This window comes from Cetorhinus maximus, chromosome 26 (genome assembly GCF_964194155.1).
Source record: "Cetorhinus maximus chromosome 26, sCetMax3.hap1.1, whole genome shotgun sequence".
In the NCBI taxonomy this organism is placed as follows: domain Eukaryota; kingdom Metazoa; phylum Chordata; class Chondrichthyes; order Lamniformes; family Cetorhinidae; genus Cetorhinus; species Cetorhinus maximus.
Genome location: NC_135904.1, coordinates 23,252,827 through 23,279,841, shown reverse-complemented (window position 1 = coordinate 23,279,841; position 27,015 = coordinate 23,252,827). Strand labels below are relative to the sequence as shown.

The following is a 27,015-nucleotide window of genomic DNA, read 5'->3' as shown; positions in this document are numbered from 1 at the left end:
AGATGATCTGTTCTAATTAGAGATCAGGCCACATTCTAAGGGCTGAATCTGAGGCAAATTTAGAGTCTTGCCTTACATATACTCTTGGGCACATCAGTCTGCTCATCTAAATGCTTTATACTTAGTGTGTTCATGCTGCCCAATATTTACTATACTCAGGATGCAGAAGCATTACCTCCCATGTGATCTGAACTGGATATTCATCTCTTTCGCAATTGTCCTGCCTCCTCAAACCTTTTAAAAGCGAACAGAGATACGGTGTGGTCAGGCTGTATGTGAATCGCTAAACTGCTTTATTTCATAGCAAGTGAAGTTATTGAGCTAGAACAAACTTGTATTTATATAGCACCTTTAATGTAATAAGGTGTCCCAAGGTGCTTCACAGGAGTGATACAAAACAAAGTTTTGACACTGAGCCAAGGAAGGAGATATTAGGTCAGATGACCAAAAGCTTGGTCAAAGAGGTATTGTAAAGTATATACGAGCATCGTAAAGGTGGAAAGCAAAGTAGAGAGGTGCAGTTATAAACAATTATAAATAGGCTTAATCAGCACAACCTTTGTGTAATAATATAAAAATAATGCACCCCACATCTGTGCGTAATGGTTCTTAACTTAAAACAAAACAGCATTTTAAGCAGCTTTTCTCTCTGCATTTAAAAACAAAACTTACACAAATGCACTTTGGTTTAAATCATAATCCTTAAATGCAACTCCAATTTTCAAATATGTTCTGTGGAAAAACGTTGAAAGTATCTCAGAATGTGACACTCCATTTCAAAACGCACTGGAAACTCCAATGCCAATTTAATCTCAATAATGATAGACTGCAATTCTCCACATTTCCCAGTGATAACCATTACGCTTGTAGAACAGACCATGGATATGGGTTTTTAAAGCAAAGCTTTGCCAACATTAGAACCACCACTTAAATTAGAAACAAATTGAGAGATGTCTTTTCAGAAAAGAAGAAAATATGCCAGTATGGGTAGTCATTCCCCGCTACCTGTTGGATCCTAGACTCCAGTTTGTTGGATCCTGTTTGCACGCTTGTTGTAAGTAGTGCTGATTTGGTACTAATGATAGAGTTCAGTAGCAGACACTTCATAGGTGAAAACTCTATGTTTATTTATAAAGGTACTCAGCAGCAACTAAACATGTGCTTACACTTCAAACTCTATCTCTACACTACTCCAACTACCAACTACTGACTACAGGCTACTAGCTACAGAGGTAGCCCGCGCTACTCTGCTATTGGATACTAAGATCATGCGATCTTAAGAACATTCTTCTTAAAGGTGTATTATACATCAGATTACCACTACCCGACTGATGTAGTTTCTCTCCACTCCCAATGAGGTTGTTTTTCAATCTCACTGCTCGACTCCCATCCCACCACATCCCCCCCGAGGGGCTTTTACAATCCATCCTACGTCTCCAACTCCCTCCATGGGGATAGTTTCAGTTTCCCCTGCATCCCTCCCCAAAAAGTAGTTTTCATATCCTCTGCATTAATGGTTATTTTTCTTTCTCTCCTCACCACCACACGTCCAAAGTCGCTGCCTCCATCCTCTCCTCTTCTGCCCTCCTGGATTCTTCCTTATTCACACCCTTCTTTTCCCTGTCTCCTAATCTTATTTGGCCTGAAGATGGTGACTGGTCTTGATTACCCACGCGGAATGTCACAGGAAATCAACTACACTTTATGCGCTGTTCTCCTCTCTCCGGCTCTCTTTTTCATTGCAGGTAGTGCAGAAATGTATAACTATTAACATTTTGGAAGTACGTTTCAAGTCATTGAAAAGATTTTAGGGTGCTGTATATTTGTGAGATTAGTCCTGTTAAATAATTAGCAAGTCTCACTATATTAATCTGTTAACTTGTTGCTTTGTCTAAGTGAACAGTTTTTGCCCTTTCCAATAACATTTATTTCTGTAGCACGCTTCCTAGACAGGCTAACATTTCGAGGCACTTTCCCACAAGAGTGACATTTCAGTTAGCAGAAGTGTGAAAAATTTACTACTCAGGAGTGGTGAACAACTTTTCATTGATTGAAAATGACAATTCGGGCTCAATGGCCACTTCACATTCATCATCTCTCGTCCGCTCTCAAGTTTCTCTATTCTTTTCCAAGCTACAGGGTTTCTAAAATCCCTTCTACCCACTTACATTTTCCCAAAGATCATCGCTCCGGGACCCTAAACTTCTGAGATACATTGAAATGATGGGATCTCTGAGTGGTAGTGGGGTCTGCCATGATGCAGGTCAGGTCCAAACAGATAACAACAGGAAGTGTTGGGGATACTCAGCAGGTCAGACAGCATCTGTGGAGAGAGACAGAGTTAACATTTCTGGTCAATAACCCTTCATTAGAACTGAGGGAAAATAGAAATGTAATAGAGCAAGTGGATTGGGGTGGGAGTGGTGGGAGAGAACAAAGGGGAAGGTCTTTGTAGGATGGCGGGTAGGGTAGCCAACCCCCCAGGATTGGCCTGAAGTCTCCAAGAATTGAAGATCAATCTCCAGGACGCTACTGTATGTAATCCTGGAGAAAAATATCGGGATATTAACAAAGATTGAGTTTTTCTGTCATTTTCTTTAAACATTTCTCTTTATCAGCTACAAAAATATTGAAAATGGGGGAAAGGTTGTTTTGGCTGACAGTCAAGCATCACCCAATTGGTTAATGAGTTTTTTGGTATTCCAATTGGTGTAGGAAGGTAGCACATCACAAGAAAGGCTGTGTTGGCTGATTAATGATTGGAGTGTGGGGGAAAATCATGTGCTAAAACCTCCAGAATACATTTAATCATAGTTGGCAACCCTAGTGGTGGGCAGGAGTAAGTAACAAAAAGGTTTCATGGTACAAAAGCTAAAGGAAGTGGTAATGGATAGAGAAACAAAAGATATGTCCAGGTGAAGTGTGAATGGCTGCATTGGCTGCATAGCAGCCGTCTGAATGCAACAGAGGGATAAAGAAAGAGACAAGATAAAACTGAACCAGCAAAAAAGAAATGAAACAAAACAAAATGGAGGCAGAAGTTATAAAATTGTTGAACTCAATGTTGAGTCCAGGAGACTGTAGAGTGCTGAGTCGAAAGATGAGGTGATGTTCCTTGAGCTTCATTGGAACACTGGAGCCAGCCAAGGACAGAAAAAGTCTATCCTGAGTATTTCCAGCATTTTCTGTTTTCATTTCAGATTTCCAACATCTCCAGTACTTTGCTTTTGCCCAAGATAACAATGGGTGAAATTACTCCCTGACCACAAACCAAGCAAGAAAATGAAGGTGCAGCATATTAACCCAATCTTACAACGCACAATATTTCACTACAGCCTTCCATATTCCAGCAGCACAGAAACCATCATGTCCTGCACAGCATCTATGTTTGTCCTTAAACCCTTAGTACTGTTTTAAACAAGCACCTCTGTAGTGCTTTCATTTTAAAAAGGTGACTGATGTGGCGCTAACTACTTGTCCTGGAGTTCAATGCCACATACTCCAGTACTGTGCCCAACCATAATTCTCCAAACCAAATTTTCATAGTTTAAAAGCTGCAGTTAACTTGGGGCAAAATCTACCCACTGCAATTTTGCTTGTGCAAATATTTCTCAATATTATTCTATTATTGGAAGCCAAAACTGTAATATTATATTTAACTTGTTTGGTGTAGAAACAGCTGACCGCAGGATGAGCATTTTATGTATAAATAAAGATGAATATGAGTAAATTTACAAAGACCAGAGGATAGTGCTTGAATTGATTGCGGTTATCCTACAAACTGTTGTTACCTTCTGCTGTCATACCCAGTGATGAGCTGAGAATAGATTCTGGACAATTTAATTTCAGTATCTTCCTTTTCCACGTACTAGCAACTACTCACCTCTGTGAAGCTTTGCTTATTCCCCCGTCACTGGTTTTACTGCATGTAAGATTAATTTGAAAAAGGAGTGTTGACTATTCCATTTAAATTGCGATTGCTGTTAATTATTTTCGTGAAATATATTCTGATCATGAAATATTTCAGCTTCTTACCAGGTTCTTCTTCACCTCCATCAAAGCATTATTGGCAGACAATGGATCAATGCTGGTTTTTGAGGAGCACAGCAAGCTGCCATCAACTTAGCTGGAATAGCAGTGATGGATCAATTTCAAGCGATGAATTAGCACGCACCACAATTGATCCATCAACGCACAAGTAGCAAACCCTCCCAACAGGTAGTAAAATACAATTCTTTTACTGCTTGGAATTGCGCAGGTTTCATGTTGCTTAGCAGTAACTTTTAACTGCTGTGAATTTCAGAACAACAACTACTTTTGCTTATGCAGTGCCTTTAACTTAATAAATACCCCAAGGTTGTTGACAAGGACGTTACAAAGCAAAATTTGACACCGAACTACGTAAGGCCATATTAGAGCAGATGACCAAGAGCTTGGCTAAAGAGTTTTTAAGGAACGCTTTAAAGGAGGAAGAGTGATAGAGAGGCAATGAGGTTTAGGGAGGTATTTTGAGAGCTAAGGGCTAAGGCATGGCCACCAATTATGGAGCGATTAAAATCAGGGATGCTCAAGGGAGCAGTGACAAAGTGCAATTACAGGAGGCACGCAGGAATGATATTGTACCTGAAATCGTGCTGTTAAAAAAAAAGGCTGTATCAAGGGACAACTTGGTAAATATAGCATCAGGCAGCAGTGTACTAAAGACATCAGGTGGCAGGAAACCGCTACTGCACCAATCATTTGATCACTAAATAAATAAAAAAAAAGCTTAGTTTCACATGTTTAGTTGCAAATATGCATCATTTAATTTTGCACTTCGCTTCTCTTTTTGCAACAAGTACTCTATGTTCGTCACATTTATCACTTTCTTTGAATAGATGCTAATCTGAACAATTGATGATCTGATCATGTTGTTATTCATCAAAGTGCTGTTTTAATTCCGGATTTTGAACCTTGTTAACACTTCGAAAAAAATTACCTTCAAATAATCTTAATCCAAAGTAATTGTGATTTTAATCTACTTTCAGCCTCACATTTATCATTGCGCATCATAAAATAGGAAGTGACAAATCCCCACACACAATGTCACAGTTAAAACAATATTTATATGGTTGAAACTCTAAGGCCCCACTAAGCACTTTGGTTAAAACGAAAAACTCCTTGAATTATAATATTTCAATTTAAAATAACTCTCTAAGATTAATTTACATCACCCCCCCACCTCCCCCACCACCCCCTGCCCACCACCAACCCTATTGCCCCCAACCATAGCAGGGATGCACAGCAAAATCCACAAAAACTAGTCAAAAATGTTCATGTTTAATATAATGAATAACAATGTCTCACACACACAGGTCTTCATATGTAGCATTTCATGATGGAAGATTAAATTATAAATTATGCTTCATTTGATGCGGACATTCAGATGCAGTTAAGAATATAAGAATTAGGAGCAGGAGTAGGCATTCGGCCCTTCGAGCCTGCCCTGCCATTCAATAAGATCATGGCTGATCTGCCCCAGGCCTCAACTCCCCTTTTGTGCCAGCTCCTCATAGCCCTCAACTCCCCGATATTCCAAAAATCTATCTACCTCCTCTTTAAAAACTTTCAGTGATCTAGCCTCCACAACTCTCTGGGGTAGAGAATTCCACACATTCAGTACCCTCTGAGAGAAGAAATTCATTTGCATCTCAGTTTTAAACGAGTGTCCCCTTATTCTGTAGCTATGTCCTAGTTCGAGATTCCCCCACTACTGGAAACATCTTCTCAACATCTACCCTGTCAAGCCCCCTCAGAATCTTGTACGTTTCAATAAGATCACCCCTCATTCCTCTAAACTCTAATGAATAAAGGCCTAACATGTTTAGCCATTCTTGATAAGTCAACTCCTTCATCCCAGGAATCAGCCTAATGAATCTCTTTTGAACTGCCTCCAATGCCAGTATATCCTTTCTTAAATACGGGGACCAAAACTGTACACAGTACTTCAAGTGCAGCCTCAACAACACCCTGTACAGTTGTAACAAGACTTCCCTATTTTTAAACACAAACCCCCTAGCAAAACAGACCAAAATTCCATTTGCCTTCTTAATTACTTGCTGCACCTGCATGCTAACTTTGTGTTTCATGCACAAGAACACCCAGATCCCTCTGTGCTGCACTTTTTTTTGGAGTCTCTCTCCATTTAAATAATAGTCTGCCTTTTGATTTTTCTTACCAAAGTGCATAACCTCACACTTTCCTACATTAAACTCCATCTGCCAAGTTTTTGCCCACTCGCTCAACTTGTCTATATCCCCTTGCAGATTCCTTATGTCCTCATCACAACATGCCCTCTAACCTATTTTTGTATCGTCAGCAAATTTGGATACATTACACTCTGCCCCCTCCTCTAAGTCATTAATATAGATAGTAACTAATTCAGGCCCTAGGACAGATCCTTGGGGCACTCCACTAGTTATGTCTTTCCAACCTGAAAAAGACCCATAATCCTGACACTGTCTTCTGTGTGTTAACCAATCCATGCTAATACATTACCCCCAATACCGTGAACTCCTATCTTATCAAATGCCTTCTGGAAATCCAAATACATTACATCTACCGGTTCCCCTTTATCAACTCTGCTTGTTATATCCTCAAAAGAACTTTAACTCTTCAATCATTTCCCCACTCCTCTCCCCGCCAACCCCTGCAGATGCTGATTTGTGCTCGTGCAGTTCCTTGGAAACTTTTGGTACCTCATCCAAATGAGTATTCTTCCAACTTGAATACAAAATCAGTAACATGAAGCACTCTACCTTGATTTTAAAGTCAATCTAAATGGTTGTTTTCAGTTGTGGAAAATATTCATCCTTAAACTTGTGGAAAACAAATAATTTCTTAGAGAAAATAGCCACTGGAATGGGTATGTTTAGCATTTGGAAATCAGAATGTTAACCTAGAACTGCTCCAACAGAAACAGCATATATTCAGATCCCAGTTCACTTGGAATGTTTGATGCTGGACAAAGTCTGAAGAACAAATTTTACATTTATTATTCTATATACCACAGTTCTAGTGACTAAGAAATTACCAAGAATAAAATCAAATTGCATTTTACAACACCTCTAACATAACAAACTATTGTAACCGCTACCACCTAGAAGTACAAGGGCAGTAGGTACATGGGAACATCACCAACTACAAGTTACGCACCATCCTGACTTGGAACTATATCGCCGTTCCTTCATTGTCACTGGGTTAAATCCTGGAACTCCCTAACAGCACTGTGGGTTTTCCTGCAACACATGGGCCAGGATTTCCCCGTCGGTGATTTGGGGGTGGGGCCTGCTCGCTGATGGGAATACGATGCAGGATAACGTCGGGAGAAACCCCCAACGTCATCCTGGTCCCTTTAAATTTTCAGGAAGGAGGGCGGACAGCGAAATCAGCTGTCCGCCCGCCGACCTGTCAATGGCCAATTAAGACCATTAACAGGTTAATTAAGATTGTTAAGGACCATACCCGTCCAACCGTAAGGCTGGCGGGCAGGCCAGGAGCCCCAGCGGGCTCCTGATTATACAAGAAACTTCATCCACTGACGGGATGAGGTTTCATGTCCATTTTTAAAAAGTTTCATAAAGTTTATGTGTTTCTTGCTAACATGTCCCATCTCGTGTGACATTGTCACACGAGGGGGACATGTTAATAATTTTAATATTTTTCTATTTTTGGAGTTTTTTTTACCTGTCACTAAACTCCCTGAGACAGCACTTGGTCTCAGAGCGCACTTTGACAGTTGGGGAATCCCTCCACCCCCCCACACAGGAAACGCATAGCACTTCTTGTCGGGCAGGCCGCTGGGCGGGCCTTAATTGGCCCACCCATTCAAAATGGTGGCGGGCCCCCTTTCGGAGGTGGAGTTCGGCTGCCTGCCCGCCACCAAGCTGGTGGGGCCCGCCCGCCTGCCAAGGGCAAAATTCTGCCCATGGACTGCAGTGGTTCAAGAAGGCAGTTCACCACCACCTTCTCAGAGGCAATTAGGGGTGGGCAATAAATACTGGCTTAGCCAGCAAAGCCCACATCCCATAAATGAATTAAAAAAAAACCACCAAGGAGCTTGACTGAAGTGTTAGTATATAAAACTTGACACTGAGTCACATAAGGAAGTAATAGAACAGACTTGGTCAAGGAATTAGGTTTCAGGGAACATCTTAAAGGAAGAGAGCAAAGTAGAGAGGCAGAGAGGTTTAGGGAGAGATTTCTAGAGCTTAGGCAGCTGAAAACATGGCCATCAGCGGTCAAGCAATTAAAATCAGGGATGGGCAAGAAGCCAGATTTTGAGGAGAACAGAGATCTTGAAGTGTTGTGGGGATGGAGCATGGTTACAGAAATAACAAGGGGCGGGGACATAGAGATCTGAAAATATGGATGAGGATTTTAATGAGGCCTTGCCAAACTGGAAGCCACTGGTCAATGAGCACATGGGTGATGGATGAACGGAACTTGATGAGTTGGATGGATTCAAGCTTTTTTTTGAGAGTGGGAGGCCAGCCCAGAGTGTGTTGGAATAATCAAGACTGGAGGTAACAAAAGCACAGATAACAGCTTCAGCAGCAGATGAGCCAAGTCAGGGGCAGTCAAATTTAAAGGAGCTTGAAGCTTATTGCTAGCTAACAGACAAACGGTGCCCCTCCATTAACATTTGTCCAATGTGAGAGATGACACAATACATTACGTGTAAGTTTGCCAATTATTTTAGATGTGTAGGCAGCTGGTCCCAAGAAACATTTACCAATTTCCCCTACCTTTCCCGAAGGAAAACAAAACGCAACATTAGTAATAAACAACACCGGTATACGTGCTTGTGTGAATTTCATCCAAATAAGTTTGCAGTTCCATTCAGAGTGAAATATCATTTCCTCCCCATGTAATACCAGAAAGAATTGATGGGGAGGTCCATATCTGGAAATTAATAAAGTCTTGAATGATGATTTTTATATAACTTTATATTTCCTAAAGCAAGAATCCATTCACTTGATAAACAGCAAAACGAGGATTCACTTGGCTGTGCTCATCGTTTTTGGAGGCTAAACTATTAACGAGATTTAAACTATTCTACGCTATTTTTTGTCCCTCATTTATGAAACCATGCTTTGACACTTTAAAGTTCAAAATGTCAGTTGGCTCCAGTCTGGCTGGAAGTTGCTGTCTGGGATTTGGGACATTTGGTTTGAAAATCAAATTGATGAATCAAGGCAGCAGCAGCTGCTTTTGCTGACTGACTTCATAGGGTGGTGGCTCTCTCCCTGCAGATACAAAGTTATTCCAATGGCTGTAGATCCTGGGATTATCAATGCTGAAGTCTTGGGTGCATTTAACTGTGCCCGAGTCAATTTTTCTTTTCTTGTTTAAAGTACATCGCATGCTTTTTAAAACAAAATCTAGATGTGTTAAGGAAATCTCTCACTTTCCCTGCAACTTCCTTGTTAATTGCACATCTCAAAAACTCATTTTATGCCAAAGCAAAATGCAGGCTATAAACGGGTATTTTGTTTATGGGGAAAGCACCTAAAAGACCTGATATTCACAGGCAGTCTTTCCCCCGCCCCCCCATGTTTGAACAGGAAGAGTTCAAAGCTGGCTGGTGAACTGCTTGTATTTTGCTGTGGTGTGCTGAGGCCTGCTTCTCCTTCTACTAGGGAAAGGTTCAAACTTTAATTAATTCTGTGCATGTATGAAAATTATCCCAAGCTCTCTGGTTTTGCACAGTCTTTAGCCTTGTAACACCACAGAACTGAATGTTCATGCATTACAGAAAGCGAGGGTCAAATCTGTAAAGGGACAATGGGGTAAGCCTGATCACTTGCAAGGAAGGGTTCAAGGGAGTGAAATTTCCACACTATGAGAGCCATTCATGGGAACTGAAGTGAATTCACTTGAAGGGAAAAGATTTTAGAAAAAATGTTACAGCTTTTTCTATTTATTATTCATTTTCATTGCCAGAGTATTTCACACATTGTTTGAGGGAATCAGATTACAGAGTTACTCCTTTCTCCTCACTTTGATACAGCAAAGCATTGAATTCCACAGCTGATGCGCAGAAATTTACACCTGACTGTGACAACATAAAGAAATAAACGGCAGACTTGATTGGGGTCCACCAGTAATTGGCCACCCAGCTGTTTTTCTATGCAAGAACAAATTGCAAGTCATGTCTTGGAATGGAGATGCAACAGGAAAGGTGAGACCAGCTAAGATCAGAGGGCTGTCATGAAACTAAGATATTTTTCACATTATTGTGGTTTATTGTAAAGTAGGTTTATGGGTGTGAGTGTGGATGGGTCTGTCTGTATGATTTAATTGAATTAGAGTCAGATAGGCTGCAAGCTTGAAATTATCAAAATAAGTTGGGGGTAAAAAGCATTTTAAATGCAAAAGTAAACAAGGATGAGGGTTTAGCATATAAGGTGTGAAGGAAATTTGCATTTTTAGATAAGTGAAGGAGTTGTTTGGGTTTCAAAGGGATGGGATGCTTACAACTAACAAGATAAGCAAGGCCAAGCAATGTGTTTATTTTTCCCCAAGGTACTGACCATAATGGCAACATGAAAGATTTTTATATTACAGGAAAAGTAGATTTTTAAAGCCATACAGAACAATGGAATTTACAGATTAAAAGAGATAGAAACACATATAAAGAGAATGGAAGGCTATGTTGCGGGGGCCATGTAAAATTTAAGAGGACTGTGTAAAACAGCCTTGGGGAAGCCTTCAGCCACTTTAGCAGAAGTCTGCTGTGTCCTGTAACCAAGGGCAGAGGAAAGCCTTTCGAATTCCACTGTCGAGTGGGTGATGTAAACTTGCTGGCTTGCTATTTAAATTTAAAATCTGTTTTGGACTGTTGCCCTAAAGAGGGTGTGTAGATGGGAGTCAGGTTAATTAGGAATTTTGGGATTTGTAATAATATTAAATAACTGTTACCTTATGTATGTGTTTGAAGTCTTTTCTTTTGTTAATAACTGTTTTAATTTAGTTTTTAAAATCTCTAAAGATGTCACTGAACTCATTACTTCTGAATTCAGTGCACAAATCTTCTCGTAATAAATATAAATTGCAAGGCTGATGTGATAGCATGGCCAAGTTTCCCTTGTGGATTTGGTCCGCCTAGCACACATTACCCACCACATCATAACAGGGCCTCAGCAAAACCTCCTTCAGCCCATAGTTGGCTTCTAGACCATTTAAGGAATATCCCTGATTTAGCTAATTTATAGAATAGAATAATTTATAGAATTTAATAGAATCAATTCAATTGAAAGACAAATGACACTTAATAATATTATCTGAAAGTAAAAATGCTGCAGGCTAATGATTTGTTTGTATCATGTCGATGGCCATTCCCTTCAATTTAATATTTTTATGAATAGTGTACTAGAGCTAGACCATGAAACAGGTTTACACAGTTCCACAGCTGTGATTGAGAGATCAGCATTAAACATAGCACACTATCTTTGAATGAAAGTACAGTACACACCACATATCACCTACACATTGCGAAGGCAACTAGGGTAAAAAAACAGAAACACCAGTAGCTTTAAAATTTTTGTGAATGAAAAAAGTGTAATCTTTCCCACTCTGTTATTTAAGGGTACATTCAGGCAGCTATCACAATTATTTTTGATTACTAGCAGCACAGGTGAAAGGTCAACCATTTGCAGAATGACCCAAAAAGCCTAAAGTTAATCTCATTGGCCTCTTTAAAAACAAGGTGTAAAAAAAAAAATTCGAAAGAAAGTGCTTTATTGTGTATTACAAAACCAGACTTAGTACTTAGATTTGTATGGTTCAATCTCCCTGACAGCACAGGTTTATCAAGTAGCTAAGCCATATAGACGCTAGGTTCTATTCCTGCCTGTTCCGATTTAGCTAATCTCAGCTGGAACAATGCCTCCAACAACAGTTAGAGGGTGAAAAATTTGCCGTTTCCACTCTTGCTCACCATCCAATGACCCTTGCTGGATGCTCATTTGCATGGAATCTGAGTGGTGACAGTATTTCCTACCTTCAGCACCACTCATACATGAAAAGCCAACAGATACTTGAGTGACTGAACCATAACTAGAGTCAACACTTGGGAAAAAAAAAACATTGAGGGAGAAAACGTGGCTTCGTAGGAAAGAAAAAGTAAAAAAAAAAATTATAGTGACTTTCTGATATCAGCATGTTCAAAAATCTTTTACATTCAATTACTTATTGTTCCGTTGTGGTCACTGCTAATAGGTTGTCATGAAGTTGTACCTCTTTATTTTTGAAATATGATTTGTAAAACCTTCAACTGACGGGAAATTCTGCAATTGAAATGAGACAGAACGAGTGCAAGACCACCTGCCAAGGTGAAGTTAGGAAAAGCAAACAAGACCCCTCCCCAAGGGAGTGTGAGGAGAGAGACACTTTCGGTAATTTATAGAAATCGAAACTCATCACTATTTGAGGAAGATATTAAAAATGTGAAGAGCTGGATTTTAATCAACTGCAATCTTATTAAGACAATGGGAAAATGGCTAGCCAGCCAGGATATACCACTTGCACTCCACCCAAGTAGGAACAGACACTGAAACCCCCGCTCCAATGGAGTGTGAAAGACCCCCATCCCTGTTGACTTTTACTATCTTGGAACGCATCAAAAGTTTAAGGTGAAACTTCAAAAAATGTGATTACCTGTTCCACAACACAATGACTACAGCAGACATTGTAATCAAATTCCTCTGGAATATACAGCCAGCAAGACTTTAAGGACTAGTTTGCAAAGTTAGAGACAGAGATCATCAGAGGAGAGATTTTTTTTGAAAAAAGACTTCAGCAAAGGAACATGCTGAAGAGGTCTCTCTCTCTCTTCCCTGGAACAAGTAGAGTAACTAGTTTAAGAAGTCAGCGTACCAAACTCTATCAATGAACTGAGATCTCAGAGGAATTGCAACATCTTATACATCTGACTGCATTCAGGGAACCAGCTAACTTAAATTAGCTGCAACGTTTAATAATCTACTCCTCAAGGACATTCTTTTACCACACTCTTTTAATTTTAATTTGGACTCTAACTTTCATTACTTCTGATACATGTGTGTGTGTGACATCGCATCTTTTATTATTTTCTTCCCTCCAGTTTAGAGGCTCATAAACTTGCTCTTTCTTTGATTCAAGAAAACCTCATTTAATTGGTTCCTTATTGTTCACTGCATAGATAAAAATAAATTTTGATTCGGAAAAGGCATCCAAATAGAAAATAAATGTAAAAACCTTTGTTGTGACCAACCAAGGAGGCTGAATAGAGGGGAGCCAGTTCATTTCTCCTCACCTGGTCATAACAAGGTAAACATGGCAGTCAATTTGCATGCAAAAATGAACCATAACAGCAAATGCGGAGAGTGGCTGGTTAGTCTGTTTTTTTTGTTGCTGATTGAATGAGGAATGCGAGTCAGGACACCAGGAGATCTCTCCTGGCCTCCTTCAAATAGTGCCGTGGGATCATTTGCATTTCCTTCCCTAAAGGACATTAATGAACTAAACAGGTTTTTACGACAAGGGGTGATAGTTTCCTGGTCACCATTACTGAGGCTAGCTTTCAATTCCAGGTTTCACTAATTCATTGAATTTATATTCCACAGGCTACTGAGGTGGGATTTGAACCAGTGCCCCCAGAGCATGAGCCTGGGCCTCTGAATTGCTAGGCCAATGGCATTACCACTACCCCACCATCTCCCCATTAACGTCAAGATGCTCTGTCTCTCCATTGATATGGAGAAAGGTTCTGGAAAATCAGTCAAATTGGAAGGAGAAACAGATAAAAGGAAACTCCCTTACTAGGAAAATGTCTGCAATGGCAATCCTAAGGCTCTGGATCTGGGGTTGGGGTTGAGATCGTCTCTCTGTCATCACCCTCAGTAAAGGCATAAACACCCACCTGTGGATGTTCCCATGCTTAACCTAAAAATCTCTTGAACAGAAATAATATTTTATCAGAAAATAAAATGACAATCTTGAGTTACAACAGCTCAACAGCTGTGAGCAGGCAAACAAAATGGAAGGCACAGCTTTTATTAAGTGAATAGAATCAACACATTTAATTTTCAAGGATAAAAATAAAACTGATGATAATTAAGACACCCACAAGAGGCTGGTGGATGTTAAACTGCTACATCCAGATTGATGTATTCACAAAAACTCAATCTAATCCTTCTTTTCGATGAAATATCTAACTATGTAGTGCTTTAAATTGCCACTTAATCATAGGTCACCTTCAAGATTAGACACTTACAATTTTTTAAGTGTAAAATTAAATTAAAGCATTGACTGGAAAATTTGACAGCCACCATAAACCTATAATTAGCCTGAAGTTTTCACTGTATTTTACGTGCTGTTCTGAATTTTATACAAAATTGCAAATTTCTACAGGACCATCAAACCTCCAGGCTGAGGAGAATACATAGTCAACCAGATAAAGATTTAAGGCATATAAAGAAAAACTGCCAGTGCTAGAAATTTGAAGTAAAAACAAAACCTGCTCCAGCCCTGATGAAAGGTAATTGCTATTTCACTTTCAAATCCTGACTAACCTCTTGTGTACATCAAGCATTTTCTGTCACTTTACCAAAAGTCAACCTTTGGATGAAACATTACCTCAAAAGTATTATTTTAATGCCGTTGATTCCATCAACGATTTGCTCCTGAGTTTCATTTTACAAAATAATTGTCACTAAACCTAAGTGACTAAAATAATTTTCTAGCATCCCTGTGGTTGCTGATCTATATTGGCCCCCGATCAAGCAACATCTTGATTTTAAAATTCTCATCCGTTTTCAAATCCCTCCATGGCCTTGCCTCTCCCCATCTCAAATCTCCTGCAGCCCCACGCCCCTCCAAAATATCTGCACTCCTCTAATTCTGGCCTCGTGTGCACTACTAATCACAATTGTTCCACTACTGGTGGCAGTGCCTTCAGTTGTCTAGGCCCTAAGCTCTGGAATTCCCTCCCTACATTGCTCTGCCTTTTAACCTCACTTTCCTCCTTTTAAGACACTTCTTAGAACCTACCTCTTTGACCAAGCTTTTGGTCATCTGAACTAATATCTCCTTTGTAGCTCAGTGTCATACTTCATTTTATGATGCTCTTGAAGTGCCTTGGTACATTTTTTTTGTGCTTTTATACAATGTGAGTTGTAGTTGTTCTGTTTGGTACAGTCAAGTGTAATAAGACCAGGCGGACAAGCAAACTGAGGAAGTGCTGATTTATGGTACAGTGTGTTTGCAGCTCACTGGTTTCAGCTTGATTGGTTAGTCCAATTGTTCCCTTACAGACACATGGCAAGGGCTTAAGTTACAATCCTATCTATTAAATTTTGCAACATGATCGTTGGGCTATGTGAAACTTCACAAGAATCTGCAAGAGCAAAGTTATTTGTGCCACATGATCTAGGCACATGGAAAATGATGATAAGGTCAAATCCATCATTCCCTATGCAGAAACAGGTGTGTGCTTTGTATCTGCATCATACTGGGGAGGAATAGAAGCAACTGGGTTAAACTCTATTCTTCATTCTGCTAATTTTAGTTAATCATTAGATTGTTTATATACATTGCAAAGAAGGGCTGTAAAAGAACAGAAACACAAATCCCACATGAGAGGTAATGTCCGAAATGGCGGGGGGGGAGGTGTTGAGTGCAGTTCCACAGGGATCACTCCATGGATCTGTTATCCTAATCTCCACTAATGACCTTGAAATCAAACCAAACAGAGGCTTTAAGTTCTGAGAGACAGAACAACACAGATGAAAATGCAGCAAATCCTTTGCAGAAAGATTCAGATTGCATATGGATTGGATAGGCAGATAAAAAATGAATTTAATAAACCATTGCAAGTTATAGATCATTCAATGAATTGAACTGATTTGGCGGGGGACTTAGAAAGGAATCGAGAGCTATAGCAGATTCATGACTTATAATACTGGATACTGTGGTGAAGCATACAGAAGGCTGGGATGAGTAGTAAGTACAGTACAAGTTTCCAGAAGTGCTACACCCCAACATACTAATCAGACCAGAATTGGATTACAAGTCAACTTGAAGAAAGAAAAAAAAAATCTACATATTCCTGGACAGTGCATAGAGAAGCCCAGGAAGACTGATCCCAAGTGTAAAGACAAAGGTCTTGGAAAAATGATTAGAGAAGCTCCTGCTGTACCGTTTGCTTCAAGGAGGGTGGGGGTGTGGGGGAACTTCAAGTTATGCAAGATTGGCCAGAGAAACTCAGAACATGACTTCAAATGAAGCAGGGAGGTAGGACCAGAGGACAAACTTATATTGCAAATTTAAAACAAATTAGGAGGAGTATATTTATTAAGTATAATAAGTGTTTGGAGTAATGTCAGGTAAAAGCATTAGGATGCTCAAAATACCACTGGGTGCTATAATGGGAGGGTTGGGGTACCGGATGGGGAGAGCTTCAATGGACTTGCATTGTTTTTCTAGGTGTAGGGAGAAGTGCAGATGCGCACACATTTCTAATTAACTTTGGGTGTTTTTGAATGAAGACTGTTTTCTGTAAGAAAACATCTAATGCACAGGCCACAAGGTATACAAAATGCATGAGCCTGAAGCACAAGGTAGAGAAGGAACTCCAAGTAAGGAGGCAGGTAACATGAAGTTGTACACTGCATTTTCAAGTGTATTATATTAAATTGTTTCCGTGACCAGTGAACAACACTAAGTGGGACATGGCTTAGGCTATTTACATGGTACTGCCAGTACAACTTCCTTAACATGTAGCCAATATTCTACTGTATTTCAGTCCAAACATTTCTGAATTCAGTTATCATCCATGATTGTCAAGATGGTGCAAACTATTGCATCGATGCTGATGAAGAGGCACTTGCACTTTGTCTAGCTCCCAAGCATCTATTCGTGCCCTGGCAATTCAGAATTTAATTGGTATTTAGAACAAGGCACCTGTACCTCAACTACTTAAAGTTCATCGAAACTCGTCTAGTCCCACAGCACATTCATTTCGAAATTTGGTAAGACAGCTTTTATTTTAACTGTAGTTTTTGTACAAAATAAATTCCCACCTGAAGTCAATGGAGTTTTGGCTGGTTCGTCAAATTTTCTGCCCTGCCCGTGACGATTCCTGCAGCGGACGGGACTGGAAAATGCCGGCCATAGAATTATTTTGTTACAACTATGTTGTTTTTCAGATTTCTCAACGTAGACATTTTAACTTTAGTATTTCTGATTGACATTATTTAGACACCAACAGTAATCCTGAACCACCACTTTCATTAAATTACTGATCAGAAATTCTAACTAATTAATTCTCAGTATTTTGTTTGGTAATGAAGATGATTCTGGTATTAGGAAGTTAAATTATGAGGGAAAAGTTAAAGAACTGGACTTTTATTCTTTAGAAGATAAGCAGTTTGGGGTGAGATGTTAGAATTCAAAAGCCTAAATATTGCTTTTACGATGCATGATAAATGGGAACATTTAGCAGTTAATTGCAAAATTCTGATGTCTTGACAGCCTGTAAACGGTAACTTCAGAGACCTTTCCCAACAAGTTTATGTATACTTTGCGTTTTATACAAAAATGAAGTGTAGTATTTGAAGTGCTGTATGACCTTTAATATCTTAGTGTTAAATTATGGATAATTTAACAAATTATATTAAAATAATGCAGCAGGAAGGGTTATAACTCTTCTGCGATGTGTCTTGGAACTGTTTTTCCTACATTAAAGCATGAGCTAAACGCAAGTAGTTGTTATACCCAAGAAAAATGTAAGCGGTCATGTTTTTACAGCACTGACATATTAATTTCAATGGCAAAATTGCACTGAATTGATCTAATCATACAAGAAAATATTTTCAGAAATAATAACTGTATGTGAAACAGTTTAGCTTAAACCAACAATGTTTTTATAAATATAAAAATGGAAATATTGTTTTATTTTTGGCATTAAAATGATGTAGCTGTTGATAATCATGTTTAGATCCCACACAAATCTCATGCCAAAGTTAACTGTTTCTTTCTGGAGAGTGGTTGCAAAAACATCAATTAACTGTAGTTATGAAATGGAACCATGGACGACCAGAGATATTCAGGATATGATGAGAAGGAAAAGAGAGGCTTTTAGCAGGTACAGGGGAAGCAAATCAGCTGAGGCATTAGTGGAGTACAGAAATTGCAGGGTGGAGCTTAAGAAAGCAATTAGGAGAGCAAAGAGGGGATATGAGAAAGCTCTGGCTGGTAAAAGCAGGGAAAATCCCAAGACATTCTATAAGTATATCAATGGGAAGAGGATAACCAGGGAAAGAGTCAGGCCCTTAAGGGACCAAGGGGGCAATCTATGGGTGGAGTCAGAGGACATCAGTAGAGTGTTGAATGTATACTTCACATCCGTCTTCACCCAAGAGAATGACGATGAAGTGTATCGAACTTGGGGAGAGAGGCTGCGAGGTTCTTGAACATATTGATATCGGGAGTGACATTGATATCGGGAGTGACAAGATATTGGAGGTGTTGGCAGGCTTAAAAGTGGACAAATCTCCAGGTCCAGATGATTTGTGTCCCAGACTGCTGAGGGAGGCAAGGGAGGAGATCGCAGGGGCTCTGACCCAAATTTGTAATTCCTCTCTGGCCACAGGGGAGGGGCCAGAGGACTAGAGAACAGCTAATATGGTTGCGCTATTTAAGAAGGGTTGCAGAGATAAGCCAGGGAACTACAGGCCAGTGAGTCTCACGTCAGTGGTAGGGAGACTATTGGAGAAAACTCTGAAGAAGTGAATCTATCTCCACTTGGAGAGGCAAGGTTTGATCAGGGATAGTCAGCATGGCTTTGTCAGAGGGAGGTCATGCCTAACAAATTTGTTTGAATTTTTTGAGGAGGTGACCAGGTGTGTAGATGCGGGTAGTACAGTTGATGTAGTTAATATGGATTTCAGCAAAGCCTTTGACAAGGTCCCACATGGGAGACTTATGAAGAAGGCAAATGCACATGGGATACAGGGTAATTTGATAAGATGGATTCAAAATTGGCTTAGTTGTAGGAGGCAGAGAGTGATGACAGATATAAAACACCGGTGAGGCCACAACTGAAGTACTGTGTGCAGTTCTGGTCACCACAATACAGGAAGGACGTAATAGGAGAGAGTGCAGAGGAGGTTTACAAGAATGTTGCCAGGGTTAGAAAAGTGTAGCTACAAGGAGAGATTGGATAGGTTGGGGTTATTTTCCTTAGAACAAAGAAGGCTGAGAGGTGACTTGATTGAGGTGTACAAAATTATGAAGGGAATAGATAGGATGGACAGGATAAAATTGTTTCCCTTGGTGGAGAATTCTAGAACCAGGGGACATAGATTCAAGATAAGTGGCAGAAGGCGTAGGGGGGACATGAGGAAGAACTTTTTTACGCAGAGGGTAGTAGGTGTCTGGAATTCACTGCCCAAGTTGGTGGTAGAGGCGGAAACTCTAAACTCTTTTAAAATTACCCGGATCTCCACCTTAAGTGCTGTAAACTGCAGGGCTATGGGCTGGGTGCAGGAAGGTGGGATTAGAAAGGGCACCTGGAGGTCCTCGGGCTGGCATGGACAAGATGGGCCGAATGGCCTCCTTCTGTGCTGTAACTTTTCTATGGTTACATACACACTTTGGGCTCCATGTTACAGCTCGAGTACAAATTCCAGGTGAAAGCCATTTTATTGTTCTTTATATAAATGTTGTAACAAAGCTTCACTACACGTGGTGCTAGAATTAGTAGGTTAAAGGAGGCCTAATAAACTACATTTCCTTTTTGCAATCCAAGTGGAAGTATTTAAACTACTTCCAATTTGTTTCCTTCCTTGGTGATGCTATTCTATTTTTATTGAATCACTTTTTGTGTTTATGATTTTTCCATGGTCATTTTCCATTTCTCCTTAACTGTTCCTTTTCTATCTTTTTACAGTATTCATATTTTTTGATTGTAACCAACCCTTTTTGTTTCTGTCCCATTTTATTTTGTTCCATCGTCAGCTTTTTATCTATGTTGTCTGATATAGGTCATGCTCTTGGCTTCCTTTAGTGGAAGCACCTGGAGAAAAGATTCAGCAAGACTTGGCAGGAAAACAACCAGACACAGCCAGGATGGTGATAGCGCAAAGAGTACATGGAGAGAGGAGGTGCAAGGAAAAGTCCACTAGGGAGATTTTTCTCTTTTATACAGGGGCATTAAAGATCACCTGGAGAAAATTCAGGAGGTGGGTGTGGGTGAGAAGGTATCGAGGATCAATGTTTATTAAATAAAACTGTTTGAAATTGCCCAAGCATAATATGAAAATATGTCCCATATAAGTCCTGACTGAATCATGTATGAGAAAGGTTAGGGTTAATTCCACAAGGTCAAAGAAAATTCTAATCAGTGCAATATTTAACATTTTTAAAAGGACTCATGCATATTGTTGATATATATACTATATAAATATATAATTGTATTTATGAAATAATGAAACTAAACTAATGAAACTAAATCCACATAGGAAAGAAAAAAAAATCAAGGGAGAAAATTAAAAAGGGATAGAAGTATATGCATTGTTTAAAATGACATATCATTGCTAATGATGGTGTAGCTTGGAATAAAAAGCCAAAACAACCAATTTCATTACCTTTCAAATTAGTGGAAATGACAGCTGTGAGTGAGATTGCAGCTGTTTCTGTGCTGCTTGAAGTGAGGGAGCAAGATTTGTGGAGCAAACATCTGACCAACGACAAACTACTATCTTACTGGGTTGCAGAACTGCTACCTTTCTTCAAGTCACAATATAAATGTCAAATTAATGCACACGGGCCATCTGAACCAGAAAAAACTAACAGACTGTTGATAAGGGAGTATATTGTACTGGAGTGAGAATATGTAGGGATTGTGCCTGCATCTTCTCAAGTAGTAAATTCAAAATCTTCTACATGGCACAGGTAAGCAGGAAGCAACAAACAAGCACCTTTCAGCAAGGGTTTGTTGGGCTGCTTTGACGTACCTTAAAGAGAAATGCGATGGGTTAACATAAATGAACTAGCTAGAATGACAGAAGGTGCCCACCTGAAATGCTAACTCATCTGTGCTTTCTACAGATGACAACTGACCTTGCTGTTTCTAGCATTTTTTGTTTCAGATTTTTAACATCTCCAATCTTGCTTTGTACCATTAGTTTCTTCAACAGCCATTTGTAAAGATATTTAAAAGTGTTTTTAAAAAGCTTATATTTCAAGAAAAAACTTTATTTCTGGAGGTAACATGTTATCTTGCAAATTAATGTGCAATTAAAATCATATTTGCACTCCAACATTCTTACTCGCAACTTCAAAAGTTTGAGGGCAAGAACTGAAAAAGATGAAAAATATTTGGGGGGGGGGGCGGGGAGCTGAAATTGCAGTTGATCACATCCTACAATTTTTGCAATATATTTTGCTTTTGTGATTCTGTATCCCCTTCCCCCAAAAATCAGTTTTGGAAGCGTGTGTGTGTTGGCTTGCTAGTGGGTGGTGGGTAAGGGTAAGACAACAAAAATGATTTATTTTCTCAAAAGAGAATTGAGGTATTGTAGGTTGTCTCCTTGCTTTGACTAGAGTCCTATTCAGTTCTGTTTTGAGGTCCTGGTGGAGGTTCACTAAATACACAATGCCTTTGTCCTGCTGCTGTCATAATCTAGGTGACAGCTATTGGCAAGGTCCAGATAGGCTTCAAAACAACCTTAAATGTAGCCTGCTTGATACAACATTGGAGCTCAAGTTTTAAAACACTGCAGCTGTGTTTGTTGTAAGCTCAGCGTCCATAAATCAGACATTACCGCAGAATGATTGAGACCTTTAAAAAACATTCAAGAATTATGTTTATTCCTCCTAGATAATGAAAGAGCTACATAGATGGAGAAATCCACAGGATTTGTACTAAATCACAAGCAGCAAATTAGGTGGAAAGTACCATTCCAGGTTGATGAATGTTATAATGAGTAAAGGTATTGTTGGTATGCTTCTGGTTATGTGCTGTGCAAAATTTTACACATATGAAAGTAGTTACTGTAATCATGAAAGAGGGGGTTTAGGTTCTACTCAACTGTGCTTTTGTTGGATTATAGCCCATTTTACCACTGCCAAAACGTGTACTGCTGCTAGTAAAGTAACTGGAATAAGAACACGATTAGAGGATTTTTTTAAAATGCCAAGTAACTGATCTGTTTCACATGCTGAAAAACAGGCCCTTCTCTCAAGATTTTCAATGGAAATACTTATATTCTTAGATTCTAGTGGTAATGCTATTGAACGTCAAAGGGAGATGGTAATTGCCTAGCACTTGTTAACTCTTCGATTGTAGCAGGGTAACAATTAGCAACAATGACTATTTTCTCTTTATTATAGGGTCTTGCTATAGCATTTGCTATTGTGGATAAAATCAATTTACTTTTCACACACTAGGCAACAAGCCTAAGAACCAATAGCCCACATGACTTTGTAACAGACCATGCTTTTTAAACACACCATGCACTACATTCAGCCACAAAGCCACTGGGGGAGCAAAACTCTGTTTACACACCATACTTATCTCCTGTTCCACATGACCTTCTAATATACAAGCAGTAATTGCACGTGAACACATTACTGCATACATAACATTCTTTCAAACTCCAAGCTGCAATTACAAATAGCAATGTTTAAAGAAAAAATTTCACTTCATGCAGTATATTTTCCATGACTTAGCTGAAACTTGTAACAGAAACAAGATAAACTATATGGTCTTGTTGGGATTGGTTATTTAATCAGCATCATTGAATAGCCTTTTTTAAAACCATTCTTCCAACTTATATAACTGAACATGAATTATGAAATTGTTAGCAGGCAACCTGCTTGTAACTAATTGTTTCATAATAATTGGTTTATTACCAAGTGATTAATGTCCAGGTTTTGACATGTAAAAGAAAACTACAATTATGAAAACAAATGTCATTTAAATGCTGCAATTAACCAGCTCATATAAAAGTTGGCTTTGACTTTCAAGCATTTATGCCAAAATGAGCTCTCTCTTATTTATTAGTTTGCAGCTTTCCCCATGAGCTTACATTACACATCATCTTCCAGGTAACAGGCATCCAAAGTGCGTCACCGTTTGACATTCAAAAATGACAGTGATCTTCACCAGGAATTAACAATTCCCCACAGGTGTGCGAATCATAATAGCTTTCAGTACAAGCCAAAAAGGATCATAATCTGTGCAAAGTTTTCTGCCAGCTTCTTGCAATCTTGCAACTCAAAGGCCTTACTGAATATTGTGCTGGAATGAAAGTCAACCACTGGAACCTCCAATAGAACCTTGTGGTTCAACAGAGCCATCACACCTTCCAATGTATCCTCCAAGTTCTGGCAGCAGTTCATTTCGTGTCACGAGATGTCAGCTGAGCAAGTCAAAGACCTGTAGACACTTCGTGGAGCAGCAGTATGCTACAAAGCTCATTTTTGTCCTCCTATAAAAACAGATAAATCATAATCTTGATATTTGTCAGAAATATTGTGATGGGTGAAATAAGGTTCAATTAGTAGTCAACAACTTGAAACACCACAGCATACAAGGGTACGGGCCAAGTGCTGGAAAATGGGATTAGAGTAGATAGGGGCTTGATGAACGGCGTGGACACGATGGGCCAAAGGGCCTCTTTCCGTGCTGTAAAACTCTATGACTCTATAACTACAGTTTGTATCTGGGTCAGTTTGTTTTGATTTCAGAATTACTCTGTCAGAGTACAATTTCATTATCCTGCAGAGAGATTGGTTTCACTGAGTACTGCCCATATCAGAATTTATTATTGGCCATTTTTTTTTTAGCACATATAAATCAACCATGTCAAGCTTTACTTTCCTGAATCCAGTTCAAAAATATTTTGAGAACTTCATTCAAAAATATTTAACACAGAGTTATACTCTTCAGCACTGAACTATAAATGGGGGTAGGGAAGGGGAGTCATGAGTGATAGACACTGTGTCAAATAGATGTACTCCAAATTGCAAAATTGGTAAATACACTATGGTAAGGTACTGAACCATGCAGATTAAGAATGTCTCAGAATTGATTTCTATTCTAGGCTGAGTTAACTAATATCAGGGTATATAATACCTATAGTAGGGGTATATAATACCTATAGTAGCGGGAAGATGCATGTACAATTGGCAACAGTATCCTGAGGCTAAAGCACACAGAGCTAAAATTAAAGCCAAGATCCCCAAGTTGGAATCACAAACCATTGATTCATGCTGGAAAAGACACATGGACATTAGAATCTTGTATGGTTTAAGCCCTCGCAGTCCAAAGTTTTACACATACAGTAGATTCATGCATAAAAAGGGCTTCAATGCTTGGGGGGCGGGGGTGTGTGTGTGTGTGGCACTAGAGGTTGTAGCATCATACCCGAGCATAAGTCACTGTCTTTAGGGAAAAGAAAAGGGGATAAAATTGGCTAATAAAACTAATTCGTGCAAAACTGATCATCATGACCAACAATGAAAAAGTATTTTAGAAGTACTGAGAGATCTTCTATGTCATTGGCGTCAACCTTGGCTCTGTTACGGGTTAAGGCCCCACTCTAGGTTGACAATTCAGTGCAATATTGTCAGAGTTTCCAGGTTTCAGCTGAGACTGGGGCCCTTCTACTTTCTCAGGTGGATATAAAAGCTCTCATTGCTCTATTTGGAGAAGATCATGGGAAGTTCTCTCAGTGTCCCAGCCAATATTTATCCCTCAATCAACATTACCAAAGCTAGATTATCTGGTCATTAATCTCACTGCTGTGCATAGTGCTTTCTTGTATGCAAATTGGTTGCTAAAGGGTCAAGGTTCCCTACATTACAACAGTGACTATACTTAAAATACTTAGTTGACTGTGAAGCAGTTTGGGACATCCTGAGGTCATGAAAGGCACTATATAAAAGCAAGTTATTTCTCTGCTCTAATGCTTATGGTATTTGGCGTTTTATGAGAACAGGAGCATTATAGTACATGTTTCAGCACGTCCAGGGTAAACTAGAGACAAATGACTGTTTCTTGTCTTTTCACTGTATACATCTAAAATAGCCCTAGACATTAAACGAAAACACCAAGTGGGACATGAATAAAGGAAGCATGTGTCTTTAATCTTGTATGCCCTAACATAGTGCAACTCAGAGTGGTATTGACAGTTGAAGGCTGATTCAAAGATGGGCTACAATTTCTTATATATCTTATGTTTATTTTTTTTAAGTGCTTGTGCTTTGGGTCTTGAAAGAAAATTGAACTCAGGCCTTTTCTGCAGAGTCCAATGTGATGATTCAAAAATAAATATTACGTCAACCACTCAATCCAATGCTCCCAAATATCTTCATTTCCAATTGCCATTTTATCAGGGAAACCTGAGGGGACAGATTTTAAAGACCTGCGTTTATATAGCAAATTTCCACATCTCTCAAACATCCCAAAGCACTTTGCAAAGAATGAATTACTTATGAAGTGAACGGCTTGTTACATGGGAAAATGCAGTCAATTTGCCACTGAATGAATGAACAGTTCATCTGTTCATGACAATGTGTTTGGGGAATGAATATTGGCTGAGAAACCAGGGGAAGTCCTGTCTGTTTTTCAAACTGTGTCACGAGATCCACCTGAACCACAGGGATAGACAGATAGCTAGGGTCCTCGTTTAACTACTAAATATCACCAATGACAATGCAGTACTCCCATGACACTGTAATTGGAATGCCAGCGCAGATTACGTGACAGGTCTTGAAGTGAATCTTCAACCCCTGGCCTTGTGACTCTGAAGTAAGAACATCGCCAACTAAGGCTGCTCAGTTTACACAGCCATACAGATCAAAACCTGAACATTCAACTGAATTTTGGAAAAATGGAGAGCATTGATTTCTTTAAATTTTCTTTGTTGTGCGCAGCCTGTTCATTTCAACGCATGGGACCTTTAAATTTTGTTTGTTTGTGTGGCCACGCACACACGGTATCTTAAAGGGAACACATTGTGAGTGGCCTCAAGGCTTAGATGGAACACTGGTGGCGAGATCAAAAAGATACCATAGCTTTAGTGCACTCAAATTTTCATAACAAAGAGAACCCGAATTATCTTCACGACAGCTGCAGAAGCATGCTTCAGGCCTTGTCAGATATTATATCTCAACCATAATTAATTCAAAACTACTGAATTTCTAAACAGCAAGCACAAAAGTGTAAGATTTCATTAAACTAACATCCCTACAGTTTATGGGTAAATATGTAATTGTTTTGCTTTTGGCTCAGAAATGTATCGACATTTGATGTAATCTAATAAGCTAATTAAATTTTAAAAATTGCCCTTCCCTTTCAGGTGTTAATGGTTTTCCCTTCAGTGAAAATCTCAATGGAAACTCAAAACGCAAGATCAATTTCTTTATAATTACCCATTATACAAGGCAGCCATCGGGGTCTCTGTCAAAGGAAAACACTTCGGATAGACAATGGTAAACATTGGCTGGCTGCAGTGATGACAATGTCCCAGAGGGTAGAATAGTAACTTGTACAGATTCCTAGGTAATGAGTTTGGGGATGGGAGATCCAGACCTACAGGAAAACACAACATTGTAAATTTCTTCATAATAAGCACCCTACTTAATGCAGTTTAATCTTTGTAAAGGTAAGTAGTACCTATACAAACATTACAGTTTGCATCCAAACCTACTTATGTACTTGTGTATAAATTGTAACGACTGTAGCAGATAGAAACGGATGGCTTCAATAATAGTAAATATTATCTAACCGGTGCTGTTGTTACTGGAAGTAAAGAAAGGGGAATAATAACAGTGTGTGTGTTCACACCACAACTAATCTTTGGCTCACACAGCAGATAGATTTGCTGCTCCTTGGCATCTGCCAAACTGATTCTAAAACATATTAGGGAAGATGATATTTGTTTCCCTTCCTCCCTCCAAATTTTTTTCCGCTCAAGATGTGGT

The 27,015-nt window shown here is 39.3% G+C and overlaps 1 protein-coding gene across 3 annotated transcripts in view; it reads right to left on the bottom strand.

Annotated features, from left to right (window-relative positions):
• Window positions 1–21,872: 21,872 nt before the first annotated feature.
• Window positions 21,873–27,015, bottom strand: part of lrrc28 (leucine rich repeat containing 28) — a 62,804-nt gene continuing 57,661 nt past the window's right edge. For all 3 annotated transcript variants that reach the window (XM_078530371.1, XM_078530370.1, XM_078530372.1), the window contains 2 exons: window positions 26,464–26,623; window positions 21,873–23,516 (listed from right to left, as the gene is read on the bottom strand). In XM_078530371.1, coding sequence (XP_078386497.1) covers window positions 23,444–23,516; window positions 26,464–26,623 — 233 coding nt within the window. In that variant the 3' untranslated portion in view covers window positions 21,873–23,443. The remainder of the gene's footprint in view (window positions 23,517–26,463; window positions 26,624–27,015) is intronic.